The sequence below is a fragment of the Zea mays genome, chromosome 2, assembly GCF_902167145.1.
Source record: "Zea mays cultivar B73 chromosome 2, Zm-B73-REFERENCE-NAM-5.0, whole genome shotgun sequence".
Classification (NCBI taxonomy): Eukaryota; Viridiplantae; Streptophyta; class Magnoliopsida; order Poales; family Poaceae; genus Zea; species Zea mays.
In genome coordinates, this window is record NC_050097.1 from 35,365,155 (window position 1) to 35,380,146 (window position 14,992).

The window sequence follows — 14,992 nt, forward strand, 5'->3', positions numbered from 1 at the left end:
TACTTACACCATTATTTGCTACTAATCTAGATTTCTGCACTTTGTCTAAAAGGAGAACTGAATCGGCCATTTCTCTGTCATTAACTCCTAGCTCAACTCCAATATTGCTAAGATTTAAAACAGCACACGAAACTGGAATATTAAAAATGCAATCTAAATTAGGTGTATCAGGCAGATTATTTGTACCTCCGTTGCGCTCCGCCTTCAGGCGTTCAGCCCTGATCAAGGCATGCTCGTCTGATGTGTTCGTTCTTCTCTTGCGTTCTGCAGCCGGGGACTGGACAATCTCCGGGATCGCCGCCAGCTGCTGGATTGTAGCTGCCATGTCGCTCTGCGCCATGGGGTTCTCTACCTCTTCTGCTTGCTCTTCCAGTACAGCTGGCTTGATCACCTCATCGGTATGCATGAGAAGATCATTATCCACCGGTTCATCCATCCCATTGTCTCCTACTTGCTTGTGTTCTTCCTCGCTGCTGCCATCATTTTTTCCTTTCCCATCCTTCTCTTCCTTGTTAGACACGTTGTCCTGTCCATTTCCCTCCTTTGATTTTTCCTCCTTGTTCCGATCACTATTACCATGTTCATCACCACCAAATTCTGACTCCATGGGCACTGGTTCACCATCTAGAGGGCCTTGTTCCACCCAATAGTGCGCCTCATATATGATTTTGCTAATTTCCACCTCACCAGCAAATGGGATCGCCTCCGGATCAATGACAGCAACCTTCATTCTACATATCCCATGTTTCCGAAAAAATGGCATGTCCACTTCGACGGTAACCCCAAGTGTCGATCCCACTCCCCAAATGTGGTGGTAAGTACAAAGTTGGGACGGCAGGCCATCAAATTGCACCCACACATCCGTTAACCTTGCCTTGACTCGACCTTCCGAAGTACCGCTGGCCATTATTTCTAACACAGCCTTCTGCGATTTGGCATGGACTGGCCCCCATTCCACCATCCGTTGTAACTCCGCTGCTGATGGAAAAATAGTACTAAAAGAACTAGCAGTTACTTGATCCACCTTCCAGGGAGCTGCCTCAGGGAATAACCGATCCAGCTCACGAATCACATTCTCACGGCTGATCTCTCCTTGCGACACATTTATCTTTGCAATCCTCCCATCTTGTTTAGTCTTGATCAGCTTCTTGTTCGAAGGAATGTGGAAAAATCCACCTTTGTTGATGCCAAATCCAGCAGGGACAGCATAAACTTTTGGGGCGTTGAACACCGGGCACTTGAGCTTTATGTGTGTATCAGTGCCACACACCTCACAAAGGAGCTTGGCCGAGCAGTCGCTCATTACGTGCCCCTTGCCGTAACATCTATGGCAGTAACCCTTAGTATTCATGGGCGCCTCCAATGAACCTTCCTTCTCCTTTCCTGGCACCTTCTTTTCCCCTTCTGTAGCCGGCGCAGGGGGTGTCTTCTTCCCCTCAATGTTCGGAGGCTGCGACTGATTGGCTGTGGCCTGATGAGCAGCAGGTGGTGGTGCATCGCTTCCTCCCTTTGCCGCATTCATGCCTTGGAGAGCAGAGAGCGCTTGTTGAAGGATAGCTGCCGCCATCCCTGCTTGATCACCCGCTGTACCGACACTGCCACCAGAGATCGTTCTTGTCCCCAATGTGCCTTCCACGCCAGGTATTGGAGTCGACATGTCGGGGCCGGCAGGGATAGGTCTGACCTCCCCTCGCCCGCCAACCTGACCATAGGCGCCTCGGCCATGTCCAGGGCGCGCCCACGTCCTCCCGCGGTGGGCATAGCCGCGCCCTCCTCCATAGCCCGGCCTGAACTGACCAGACCCGGTATATTGGAAACCTTGCCTTGGTGCCGCTCTCCCGGCGCCCGCCGCGCCGGGCCTGCCCCCCTGCGCACCCTGCTGAGCATCGCCCCGGTTCTCCATGGTTGTCGCCGAGCTCACTGGATTGCAGCTCATTTTGGGAATCCATCGTGGAGGCTTCAAACTGGAGTGGGCGGCAGGCACTCGGATGGACGTGAGCTGGAGTGGGCGTGCATGGACTTCACGGGCTTCGTAGATTAGTCCCCGTGCTCAGAATCTCTTGGACATCGAGGATTAGCATAATATAGGAGATGCCAGTACTCGATTCCAGCATCCGACCACCCGAGTCGTTGCATGTGTGTAAACGAGAACTGTTGGTTGTTCACAGCGTGGCGTCAGGAAGTTTGAAGAGCACTCACACTGAAGTGGATAGCCGGATACCAACGGAACAGTAGCACCAGCCTTTTTACACCAGAGTTGCTACAATCATCAGACCACCGCTAAGTCCAGTCCCGGATATGACTGTCACGCAGAGCCCAAGCAGCAAGCAGACGTCGTGCTGCTGCGTACTAGGGGGATGCACGGTCAGTTGGCCACATCCGGCACTGCCCAAAAACAATACTAGGATATGACATGACATGACAAAACAGCACGCACGCCTTGTTTTGTCCTAAATCAGGGAGTTGCAAAATTCAGCATTTCATTGTCAGTAACCCAACAATGTAAAAATTTTGCATGTACATGATGGCTCACGCCAAACGAACTATGTACAAGGTAGTCCTATGGAAAAGAAAAAGAAAATCACATGCACAAGAAAGAGAACACAGGCAAAAACGGAGGATCTGTTGTAGTAGAAAACCGCGCACCTTCAGATCCATATAATACCAACAGCCCCAAAACTGCAGAATTGCACCAACTACACGCCACCTTGTGTCTGAAGCAACCTTGTTGCATGGCATTGGTCCTCAGGAGAACAATCAAGAGGTCCAGGATTATACCAATTGGCCAATCACCGCACGTCGGCGCCCATCTTCAGTAAAGACCAGGGCGTAACGTTTGGCAACAACCTGCAGAGAGCCAACAGCTGCCTCACCGTATGCACGGAAGCCAACACGCATGATTGCCTTCACATGTTCGAACAGCAAACATTGCTTTCACCCGGAAGTTCGAAAGACACTGTTAACCACAAACCAGGCTCATTCTGAGAAGAGTGGACCCATAATATGATGATGGAAATTAGTACCAGATAAACAATGATTCTACACAAGCAATGTAGGAAAAAAAATTACCATTTTTTGATGCTCTGCTAGAACCTGAAAACAAATACACTAAGCACTTGGGAGGGCCGTTGGTCAGCTCCAGATCGTAGGATTTTTGTATTGTGAACACATTGCATCAGACAGGAACTTTATTAGTCCCTCTCTTTCAACATCCTTCTCCTTTTTAAAATCAAGATGCCGGACCTGAGGCATGCCACAAAGTTATTGGAGGTTCATAGAGCAATAGGCAAACACCAGATTTCTTTCATTCCATTTTCAGAATGATCATCTTTTTTATGTATCTATGAGAGTCTCATTATTTCATAAGATAGTTTCTGCCTCCCATTTTTATATTAGAATAACAGGAAAAAAACCATGGAAGTTGTATTAACATTTTTCAGATGCCTCAAACCAAGTTCCTGTGAACACGTGATACAAATGAGAAGAGGAAAGGATTTAATTCCCTAGTCATCCTTGTTGCCTGGACTCTTTGGAAGCATAGGAATGCGTGTGTTTGAGGGTCTTAATCCTAGTGTCCCTTTAGTCTGCCAAGAAGTTGGTAAGGAGACCGAGCTTTGTTGTCTTGCTGGTAACACGACACTCAAGGAGCTGCTCGGTGGGGCACGTAGGCTGGACACCTAAGATTGTCATGTAGGGTTGTTTGTTTGTCATTGCGTGTGGCACGCTTGTTCTCTAGAGTGTTGGTGTGGTGAGGGCAGTCCACATGCCTCCCCTCATGTGATGTACTGTTATCTTTCTTTCTTAATGAAATGACACACAACTCTCCTGCGTCGTTCGAGAAAAAAACACGTGATACAAGTATAGGACTGGCAATTTTATCATTAATCTGAGTCAAGCAGATGGATTCAGTGCTGTTGAAATTGGCCATACAAGTTTAACATAGTATAAAAGTTTTGCTAGGTAGTACAGTTGAGATATAGATAGATATGAGTTGCTTTAAAAGTTCATACAGCAGGAACAAAAAGCACACATGTAAATAAAACACATATTAGTTCCATAAAAGCAAGGTACTTTCAAAAATTAACTGCCCACTTTGCAACGGCCCAGCCGGAGGGTGGCGCACCGGATATCGATCCCCGAGAGCGGACGGGGCACAACAAGGGGATTTTTTTAACCAAGCCCGAAATTCGCAAGGAGATCGACCCCGAGAGTTGAAGGTGCTACTCGAAAGCCTTAACCATTACGCTAGAGGCCCTTTCGCAAAGCAAGGTATTTTCACTACCATGTATTTTTTTAATACATGGAAACTAGTTGAAACAGCAAAAACGAAATACAGTGGCAGTTTTAATGTACTTACCTTCACAAGGTCTGTTTGTGACAGGCCTGATTCAGTCATAATTGCAAGGCATTTAATATCATGTTCACTGGCATATTCATACTGTTCTTGAAGACTTGGATCTTCCTGAGGAACAAACTGAGCCTGAAAATAGTAAATCCATCAGTAATGATCATAATAGCTTCAGGCTTCACACTAATCTTTGCCCATGATCCTTAAAGAACCCACCATTATGTTAGCTTTCCAAAGCTCTGCGACAAGTTCCATGCGTTCAGTCAACAGACCGCCACCACCCCTTGAACAGACAAGTACACTGATGCTAGGTTCAACCCTGAAGGCCACAAATTATTTTAGAAGTTATTTTTTAGAACATAGATCACATAAATTGTTGGGGGTTTTGGAACCAGTGACATTGGAGGAGGGTTCGTAATTCAGATCACCTGGACAGTAACCTTCGCAATCCCAGATCAGATGAAGGATTGTTAGGAAGAAATTTCTCAAGTGCAATGCTCACACCAACAGCACCTGGGGGTTTAGATTTCTGCACAGGTTATATCATGTACAATTAAAATACCGAAGTTATAGAAAATATCTCTCTATTTTCTTTTCGCAAAACAAAAGGTATTTTTTGTGACAAAACAGCAGCAGCAGCAACAACAACAATATATCTTCCTCGGACAAGTATGGGATAATGTACAACATCTGAAAGAGGTCACTATACAGTTGCAAAGTAAGATTTTGTGGCATCTATATGTAGTTATTTGTTAAGATAAATGCTTCAAGGTATCCCCTTTAACATTTTTTTTCTCGAAAGCGCAGGGGAACTGCGCCTTAAAATATATTAAGAAGAGGAAAAAAGGTCTAAAATAGACCATGGTTACAACATTAAGCTCCTTACGGAGGCCAGTACCTCATATAAGTGAAAGAGTCCAATAGAGCCAGACTCAAAAAACTACTAAAATAGAAACAGCAGGATTCAGCCATTAGTCAAGGAAGCTGCCAAAAAAGAGAGGCCCTTGGCCCCAGCTAATGCCCACAGTCTTCTCTCATCATCAGCCTGCCGAAGGATAGAGGGGAGACTGGGAGTTTGTCCATCAAAAACGCATCTGTTACGGTGGTTCCAGATCATCCAGGCCCCCAAGGAGATCAGTGAATTCAGACCTTTCTTGACCATTCCCTGAACAGTTTCAGAAATCATCTCCCACCAATCCAGGAAGGAAGTCAGGCCCGGCTGGGGGGCCAAGATATCCAACCCGAACTTTCTGAGTAGATTATACCAGAAAAGCCTTGCAAACACACATGAGACCAGCAGGTGATTAATAGTTTCAGGTTCCTGATCACACAATGGGCAACTGCTAGGATGATTGAGCCCCCTTTTTGCTAATCTGTCAGCAGTCCAGCACCTGTTTTGGGCCACCAGCCAGAGGAAGAAACGGCATTTTGATGGAGCCCAAGATTTCCAAACCCTCTTGTAGTGTCCAAATGCACATGATCCCAGGAAGAGACCCTTGTAAGCTGCCTTCGCTGAATATTGTCCATCTGGGGCTATGCTAAAGATGTGTCTGTCTTCAATGAGGGGGTGCAGTTCCAAACCAGAGAGACAGTCCCAGAGCTTAAAATAATCTGCCAGAACTCCCACAGTTAGACCACCTCGAATATCATAAATCCATCTGTTGTTTGACAAGGCCTCATAGACCGTTCTACTTTTAGCTATCTTCTTTGGGATTACAGAAAATAGGCTCGGGGTAATGATCGAGATGCTTTTGCCCTGCAACCAGTTATCAGACCAGAAGAGGGTATTATGTCCATTACCTACCTGAATAGGAAGCCCTGTCCAAGGTCTTCTAGAGTCGGTTTTATGTAGCCACAGCCATCGCATCCGGAGGGCCCATCCAAGTTCCGGTAGACTAGAGATACCCAGTCCACCAAGCTGAAGTGGGCGACACACCTTGCCCCAAGCCACCAAACAATGGCCCCCTTTAGCTTCTTTTCTTCCTCTCCAAAGAAAGCCCTTTCTTATTTTATCTATAGCATCAACTGCCCAGTGGGGTATATCAATTGCCATTGCCAGATACACAGTCATACCTGTGAGCACATGTTGCACTAGTATTCTCCTGCCTGCTCTGGTCATCAAATCAGCTTTCCAATTAGGTAGTTGATCAGCAAATTTATCAACATACGGCTAGAACTGTTGCTTGGACAGCTTGTGCAAGGAAAGAGGGAGTCCCAAGTACTTGCAAGGAAACACTGCGACCTCACACGGTAGCAGACTTTGGACTTCCAAGATAGTTTCTTCTGAACACTGTATGGGGTAGACATTGGATTTTTGCACATTAGTTTTGAGACCAGAGGCACTGCCAAAAAGCTGCAAGATATCAAGAGTGATGGAGATTTCATCCACCGTAGGGTGTAAGAAGAGGGCTACATCATCTGCATAAATGGATACTCTGTGAAGTTGTCTTCTTGCTGCTAGCTGCTGCAATAAACCTGCCTCCTCTGCCTTTATAAATAAGTGTCCAAGAACATCCATGACCAATATGAACAGCATTGGTGACAGTGGATCCCCTTGTCTAAGCCCCATTCTATGCTGAATTTGTTGACCAGGAAACCCGTTGAGCATGACTTGTGTGGTGGATGAAGCAAGAAGACCACAAACCATGTCCCTCCAGATCTGTCCAAACCCAATCTGCTGCATGACATCAATTAAAAAGGGCCAGGAGACCGAGTCAAAGGCCTTGGTGATGTCAAGCTTGAGGAGCAGTCGAGATAATCTTTGTTGATGAAACAGTCTTGTTGTCTGTTGCACTAACATGAAGTTGTCCTGGATGAATCGTCCCTTAATGAATGCACTATGATTTGGGGAAACCAATTCATTCAGTCTTGGTGCAAGTCGGTTTGCGAGAATTTTCGTAATGAGTTTTGCAATGCTGTGGACCAGGCTAATTGGCCCGAAATCCTTAACTTGCTCAGCCCCATCTCTTTTTGGCACCATGGTGATGTAGGCAGTGTTAAGTTTCCAGAAATTGCTGAAATTTCTGTTCCAAACCGAAGATACCACTGCCATAATATCACTTTTCACAATGTTCCAGCACACTTTGAAAAAAAGACCAGTGAATCCATCCGGTCCCGGGGCCTTGTCAGAGGGTAACCCTTTGATGGTTTCCAGGACCTCCTTTTCTGTAAAAGGGGAGTCCAAGGCAGCCAGGTTGTATCTAGGTAGGCCAAGAGCTGCCAGGTCAATTGTTATATCCCTCTGTCCATCCTGCCCAATAAGATTTTTGTAGAAGAGGTCCACTGCTGCAGCTTTCTCACTCTGCTCAGATAGAATGTGACCACCATCAACTAACTTGGCAACAAAATTCCTCCTCTTGCGATGCCTAGCATGAATGTGAAAAAACTTCGTATTCGCATCACCTTCTCCTAACCATGTGATCCTAGATCTCAGCCTTGCCATAGTGCGTTTGAAAGAAGACAGCAACAGTGAGTGTTTTTTGAGACAGTTCTTGAACCAATTTTCAGCTGGGGAGAGGGCTCTTTCGTCCTGTGCCATCTCAAACCTGTGAAGCAGTTCTTTTGCCAAGGCTAACTGCAACCTCACATGGCCCACCTGTTTGTCACTCCAGCTTTGAAGAGATCTTGCTGTTACCCTTAGCTTCAAATCCAGGGTTTGGAATGGACACCTGATATTGTGTACCGAATTCCAAGCAGCCTGTACCACTTCCAGGAAACCTTCCATTTTTGGCCAGAAAGCCTCAAAATGAAAGTGTTTCTTCCCAGGTTTGTTCCCTTGAAGACCCAGCAGGAGCGGACAATGGTCAGAATCATGTGATGCCATGCTCTGGAGGAGAACGTTTGGGAAACATTGCTCCCAAGACACAGAGCAGAACACTATCTAGTTTAACTAAAACAGGGTTTGCTTGCTGGTTGGACCATGTGTACTTTCGCCCATGTAATGGAATTTCCTTAAGAGCAATGTCATTGATTGTTTGTCGAAAACGACCCATCATTGCCCTATTAATATTGGAATTGTTCTTATCCGCAGAGCAGTAGATGAGATTAAAGTCCCCAGCCACCATCCAAGGACCATCACAAGCATTTCTGATGTCTCTAAGTTCCTGGAGGAACTGAATTTTTTCCCCCTCACCCTGAGGTCCATACACACAAGTAAGCCACCAGGCCTGCCCCTCTGCCCTACAAAACTGGACCGAAATACTGTGATTATGAAATTTTGTTTGTCCTGTGTGACCAATGTGTCTCCTCCAAGCAATCAAAATACCACCACTTGCCCCCACAGATGGGAGGTACACATACTCAGAAAAATCAGCTCCCAACATAGACAGAATGTTTCTCCTAGAGATGTTCTGCATTTTTGTTTCTTGCAAGCACACCACATCAACCTGGGAGGAGTCCACCAATTCTTTTATTGAGTCCTGCCTAACAGAGGAATTCAGCCCCCTCACATTCCAAATTAAAAGTTTTCCAGGATCCATAGAAAACAGATAAAAGCCACTATAGAAAGAACCAGGAGGCCGGGGACCTAACAAACAAGTCCAGGAGGAGGGGTCCAACCAAAGAGGGCTGCCAAAGCTTCTACCTGGTTATGGGACAAAGGTTGCTTGAAAATCTTTGCATACGCGTCTAGTGCTTCCTGGGTAGTACCATTGTCATCAGATAAGATATGCAAAGCTCTCATAGCCTTTTTAGTAGACCTATTACCCCAATCTTGCAAATTAAACTCAACCCCAGCCCCCGCAATGCGTCGGCTGCGCCTAGGAGCAGCCACCTGAGAAGGTTGTGGGGCTGATGAGGTATTCATGGCTTGCTTTGGAGCCGGCAGTATTTCATCAGCTGCTTTACTGATTTTTCTGAGGAATTCTTCCTTCCCTGATAAAGATTGGTTCAGAAGTCTCGAGGCCGAGTGAAAGGTGTTGTTTGTCTGAATTATACTGGCCTCTGTCTCCTCATTCTGACTGATTTGGAGGGGATGTGCCTTAGTTCTTCTGCGAAAGTAGACCTTGAGAGCTTTTGTTGCTTCGTTGTGTCGGACTGTTACTGCCATCCTCCCAGCCATTCCCAGCATCTGTAGCGGCAAGCCAGCACTTGGAATTGTTGACTCAGGGAAACCAGAAACTAGTTGGGGCGAGACTATCACGAGGGTGTTCGTCTTCAGCGGCCCAGAACACAGTTGGGGCGAGACAGGCAAAGAAATGCATGTCTCCAGCGGCCCAGCCGGCTCATGAGGCGAGACAGGAACAGGCCCAGATGTCTCTAGCGACCCAACCAGGCAACGGGCCGGATCTGGCCTGAGAAACCTTAACGGTCCATTAATCACAAGGCGGGAAGTCACCCCGCCGGATTCGTGCACCGCAGAGTAGCAGCCCTGGGGACTGTTTCTCTTCTCCATCATTACTTGTCCCGCCGCTTCAAAATCAGGTGAAGGTGCGCCATCAATGTGAGGAGACGCCTCTGGAAGTGCTTCAGCATGAAGGGGCTCCTCGGTCGTCAGCGGCATTAATTGCATAACACGCAGAGTATCTCCAGAATTCTCCCGCGAGGCGTATGGCGGCGCGGGCGCTTCGATGTCGCGGCCCAAAGACGGCTGCGGGGCCTGGCGAAGGTGCAGCGTCCTCACCTCGGACGTTGGAGACACATCAGTGCCCAGTGTTAAATGCAGATCTCGCCCAGTATCTCCCGCTACTTCCTTCGAGGCGCATGACTGCGCAGGCGCCTCGTTGCCGCGGCCTGAAGACGACTGTGGGCCCAATCGAAGGTGTAACGGCCTCCGCTGGACCTGAGAGCCACCTGGACGTCGAGGGTGGGGATCTTGAGTTCCATTTCCGTCTTCATCCCCTGGGGATTTTCCGCCAGCCACAGATGAAGTGGGGTCCGCTGGTGTGATGCTTGAACTCGCCCTCAGCACGCTAACTTGAATCTTGTATGTGAGGCATCTTTTCTCAAACATCTGCAACCCAGGCTCAATAATGTGAAGAACTGAATCACGTTGGAGTTTCTCCGGGTTAAAACACCAAACTTTGACAACAAACGAAGATAGATCTTGCTTGAGCAAAGTGTCAGGGTGCACTTCAGCTATCAAGCAGGAGTCAATCAGAATACTTTTTGCCGTAGAAAGTGCCCAAGCATGCACCGGGATCCCTCTGATTTCCAAGTCTACCAGCCCTGACATTATCGAAGATGAGGCGTGAGAGCATCTCGTCCACCGCTTGAATATCAGGCTGAAACGAGGTCCTCTTAGAATCTTGCCGCCATTAAGCACCCTTGAAGCAGTATCTTCGTCAGGTAAAATCAGAAGAAAATCCTCTGGCTTGGTTTGATGAATCTTCATATCCTCCAACTTGACGTTAAAACTGTGAGCAACTTCCTCAAGAACCTCAGGCCCCATCACTAATGGTCTGGTTCCCACTATTGTAACGAAGAGGGCTCTTCTCATATTTGCTTCTTCACGAGCCATGTCATCACTGAATTCAAGGGTACAGGAAGAAAAAGCCCCCCAGTTCCTTTCGCCTTGATCGCCTGCCCACTGAACAGGGGTCTGTCTAATCGACGGAGGTACCTCATCCTCTGACGAGGCCGATACCGCCTGGCCAGGGGCGACCACAGACCTTGATGATCCTTTTCCATGTTTGGATCGTCTTCTCTTTCGTTTGTAACGGAGGCTTCTATGTGACTCCCCATCATCAGCCATCCTAGGGGGATCTTCCTTCATCGCAGCAGCCTCAGGTCTGCTGATCTGGACCCACACCGAGCGACGCCTACAGGGATCAGCCCGCTGCGAGGCCACTGGCGAGTCTTCACGCTGCTCCGAAAGGCGCTGCCACACAGAGACCTTCGATTGTTGTTTTTCCAAACGTTGCCACACAGTCTTCTTCCTTTGCACTTCAAGGCGACCTGGACACTTGGCAGCCTGATGCCCAAGCCTGAGGCACCGGAAACAGCGCGTGGGTCGACGGCAGACAGCAGCCAGGTGGCCGGAGGAGAAGCAGTTGAAACACCGTCCTCGGAGAACCACCGGGGGCTCTCGATGAGGGAGTTGAACACCGCGAAACTGCCTCCTCTTACTCCTCACCACTTGCCATCCGTCGTCGACATGCCGGGGACCAGCCCGCCGGCCTTGCACCACAGGAAGGGAATCAGCCACCGCCTTCGCCGAGTAGACAGGTTTCACTCTTGGTGCCGGGGGAGGAGCCGCGGGAGCCAAGGGATATGCTAACAGGGCCTCCTTATAGGACTGGGGTGCCAGCCAGGAGTCACCAGATGATGAGACTGGACTAGTATCACTCCAACGTTGAGCCTTTAGGCGGCCCACATGTGGAGCGAGAGGGACACCAAGGGAGTTTTCTAGTTTGGTCGCCGGTTCCGGGGTGGAGGCCGGCGAGGGGCAGGGGTGGTGGGTGGAGGTGGGAGGGTTGGGGGCGTGGGAGGGAGGTGGGGGTGGAGGTGGAAGTGGAGAGGCCATCGTTTCTTCGTATCCCCTTTAACATACAGGAGGCATCAAGTACAACTTACAGATGTCTCATCCCAAGCTTGTTCCACCAACCAATCATATCGTCCACCAACTGCCAGCAACTTTTCATGGAAACCCGGTCCATGATTACCTTCTTTTGAGTATACCTGTGTTGTGTTGAGATGAAATAATTTGCAGCGCAATATCAAGAAATATGTAAATTTCAAAGGAGCAAAGCATCAACACTAATAAAAGGGAAGCATAGAAAATGCGAAGAACATTGCAAAATATCTCCTAATAAAATGCTTTGCATATATTGACACATCACCTATTATTTCATATGACTGAAGACTGAACTAGGAAAGCCTAGAGAATGCAAAGAACATTTCCATATGTTGTTTCTTAATCTTATCCAACTACATTTTTCCCAAATAACTAAAATAAGGAATAGATATGACATTAGAATGCTATGGTTAACTTTCATAATGAGGATCAAAATAGAGTTCTCTCCCAAGGTTGCTCTATGAAAATTTTCTCGAAGGTGCAGGGGAACTGCACCTTAAATATATTAAGAAGATAAAAAAGGTATATAGAAGACCAGAGGTTATAGCAAAGAACTCCTTAAGGAGGCTAGCAACGCACATAAATGAAAGGATCCATGGAAACCAGACTCAAAAAACTACTAAAGAACTCCTTTCTCGAAGTGTGATCTATGAAATGTTCCAAAACAATTTAGGAGATGTAAGGTTACAGTATTCACCTGGAAAAACAAATTTGTATAGTAACATTCTGACGGAGGCATGAGTACATCAATAGTAGTAATTGGTTGTTCTACCGACCATACTCTCAAACATCTCAGAAGCGCGGATAGATCATCAAGAGCCTTGCAAGCAGATTCATCTGCAACAAGAAACCCACAGTAGCAACAATTAAATATTCCCAGCTTTAACAGCTAAAAGAACGAAGATTAAGAACCACTACCATAAAACAGGGTCCCTCTTAATCTAGCAAGTACTAGATCTGCAGAGCCACAAAACCGCTGATCTGCTTTATGTAGCTTCTCAACAACTTCTTCAGAAAGACGAAGATCCTGGAACATTTGATAAACCAGCCAATGTCATCAAAGCTTAGGTGAAATTCTAAATTTTCACTAAATGATGTTCATATGCTGATATGCATAATAATCTAGCACAACCACTTTCATAAAAACAAAAAAGATTCCCACGAAAAAGCATTTAAATTGCGAAAAGCACACTTCTACATGTCTAAATCGAATCTTTTAGTTGGCCATTGGTAAACAAGACAGGTTGGGCATGAAGAAGCAAGCACCTTTATCTAACGAGAAACACAAAAAGAACACATTTACGACTCATCCAAGTTTGTTAACTGCAATTTCCATGTTGTAGCACTACCAAGGATGCTCTTACAAAAAAAAAGCTACAAAAGTACTCATTTGACCTGTACTGTATCACTATAATGCTTCTTTTACCTGTAAAAGTTGCCCCCTAATCAAACTCCACTGTGACTTGCGGTCAGCTTCATTTGGCCAATACTGAACAATAGTTGAAGACAGAAACTGAAACAGTAAATAAAATATTTCAGTTAATTGAAGACAGAAATTGCAAAAGTTTCAGGAACAGTTAAGACAGAACATCACACCTCAGCAACATTTTGTCTTTGATCCTGAGAAACCCCTGCCCAAGAGCAAATTGCTTCAGCAAGTTTACCGTGATTCAGACGTATGACTAGCGTCTTGGAATCATAAAAGCGGGTCCCCAGGTCCAAAGCCACCTATCATCACATGGATTCAGAGTTATTTATATGACAATACAAAACTATATTTTTAACATTAAAATCGACCTTCCAAGATAATTGTCTCCTTACAAATGATTTTATTATAAAATGGAAGATAGACTATAACCAACATGGCAACATGATAGCAAGAATATAGTTGCAGAGTGAATGTACAAGATGAGCTGCTATGTGGAGATGAGCTACCTTGATGATTTCAGCCTCTGGAATCGGTGAAGTACCGCCAATAATGTCAAAATCACCCTAACAGGATATCAACATTATGTTTCAGAAGTATTTCTTCAATTATTTCGAGACCAAAAGAGTAGAAAGTTGAGGTTGCAAAGTATAAAAATTGTTGAGTTTCAATGGAAATTCACTCTATATAAAGAATATACCTGAAGAAAACGATAAGGAGTTGAATGGCCAACGGCTCTTCTATGAACCCATGATATTTCATAACGTTTGAATGATGATGTCTGCAGGTGAATTTATAAGCAAGTAGGGAGAGACAAGAAAGAAATCAAACAGTGACAAGTTATTCCAGAAAATCCCAAAACAGTGGCTAGACGGCTGGTAGAAGGTGAACTAGTAAATGCTATCAAACAGCATGCACATTCACATTAAAAAGTTTGCTAACATATTCTAACAAAATGTGCATATAATTAAAAAACAGTGATCTAAACATATAATGCAGACTGCATCATGGAAGTATGACCTATGTCCAAAATGACAAGTTAAAAGAAAAATGAAGGTAAATGACACATAAAAATTTAACAATTATTTTGTAATGAAGAAAAGCAATGATCCATATTAGTCTAAAAACTCAGACTATGCATAACACAAAATTAGGAACAAAAATAGAAGCATAAACATTCACACAAGATGAAAGAAAAATAAACAACTTGTCACAGACCTGATTAGAAGCAATTGACATAACAAATGGTGTTCGCAGTTCATAGCAAAGTTCTAGCATCTCTCCTCCTTGAGTTAAGATTTTCACTGTGTTTCCCCTAGAAAATTGTAGAAAATTGTTTTATAAACATGAATCAGGATGATTCTAACCCATGCAAAACAACAACAGCCAGCGGATAGGTGACAGCCAAAAAAAACTCGGCCGGTAGGGGAAAGACCGCCCCCACGGTAATATATTAAAAAGAAGCTCAATCAGAGCCTCGACCGAGAAAGGTCACGAAAGCTACCACCCCGTGCAGCATGAGGGTCCGCCTCCTATAGGCCGGATCTTTACTCGTGTTTTGAGGCCTCCCAACCCCTACTCGAGGATCCGCTCCTAATAGATCAGTCCATCTCATGTGCACACAGCCAGGGGACCTAGTGAGTGACATTTTTAACCTCAGTCTGAAATTCACTCCCACTGGAATTCGAACTCAGGACCTAAGGAA

The 14,992-nt window shown here is 45.9% G+C and overlaps 1 protein-coding gene across 5 annotated transcripts in view; it reads right to left on the minus strand.

Moving 5' to 3' along the window:
• Positions 1–2,414: 2,414 nt before the first annotated feature.
• LOC103646282 (eIF-2-alpha kinase GCN2) overlaps positions 2,415–14,992 on the minus strand; it is a 38,880-nt gene continuing 26,302 nt past the window's right edge. The window contains exons 18-30 of one of the 5 annotated variants that reach the window (XM_008671010.3): positions 14,506–14,602; positions 13,988–14,068; positions 13,797–13,853; positions 13,458–13,589; positions 13,288–13,374; positions 12,780–12,888; positions 12,559–12,698; positions 11,861–11,965; positions 4,777–4,877; positions 4,565–4,667; positions 4,358–4,480; positions 3,070–3,243; positions 2,415–2,956 (exon numbers count right to left, since the gene is read on the minus strand). In XM_008671010.3, the coding sequence (XP_008669232.1) occupies positions 3,133–3,243; positions 4,358–4,480; positions 4,565–4,667; positions 4,777–4,877; positions 11,861–11,965; positions 12,559–12,698; positions 12,780–12,888; positions 13,288–13,374; positions 13,458–13,589; positions 13,797–13,853; positions 13,988–14,068; positions 14,506–14,602 (1,246 nt within the window). In that variant the 3' untranslated portion in view covers positions 2,415–2,956; positions 3,070–3,132. Of the gene's footprint in view, positions 2,982–3,069; positions 3,244–4,357; positions 4,481–4,564; positions 4,668–4,776; positions 4,878–11,860; positions 11,966–12,558; positions 12,699–12,779; positions 12,889–13,287; positions 13,375–13,457; positions 13,590–13,796; positions 13,854–13,987; positions 14,069–14,505; positions 14,603–14,992 lie in introns of all 5 variants that reach the window. The other 4 variants (XM_008671011.3, XM_035965239.1, XM_008671013.4 and 1 more) reach the window with 4 other exon arrangements.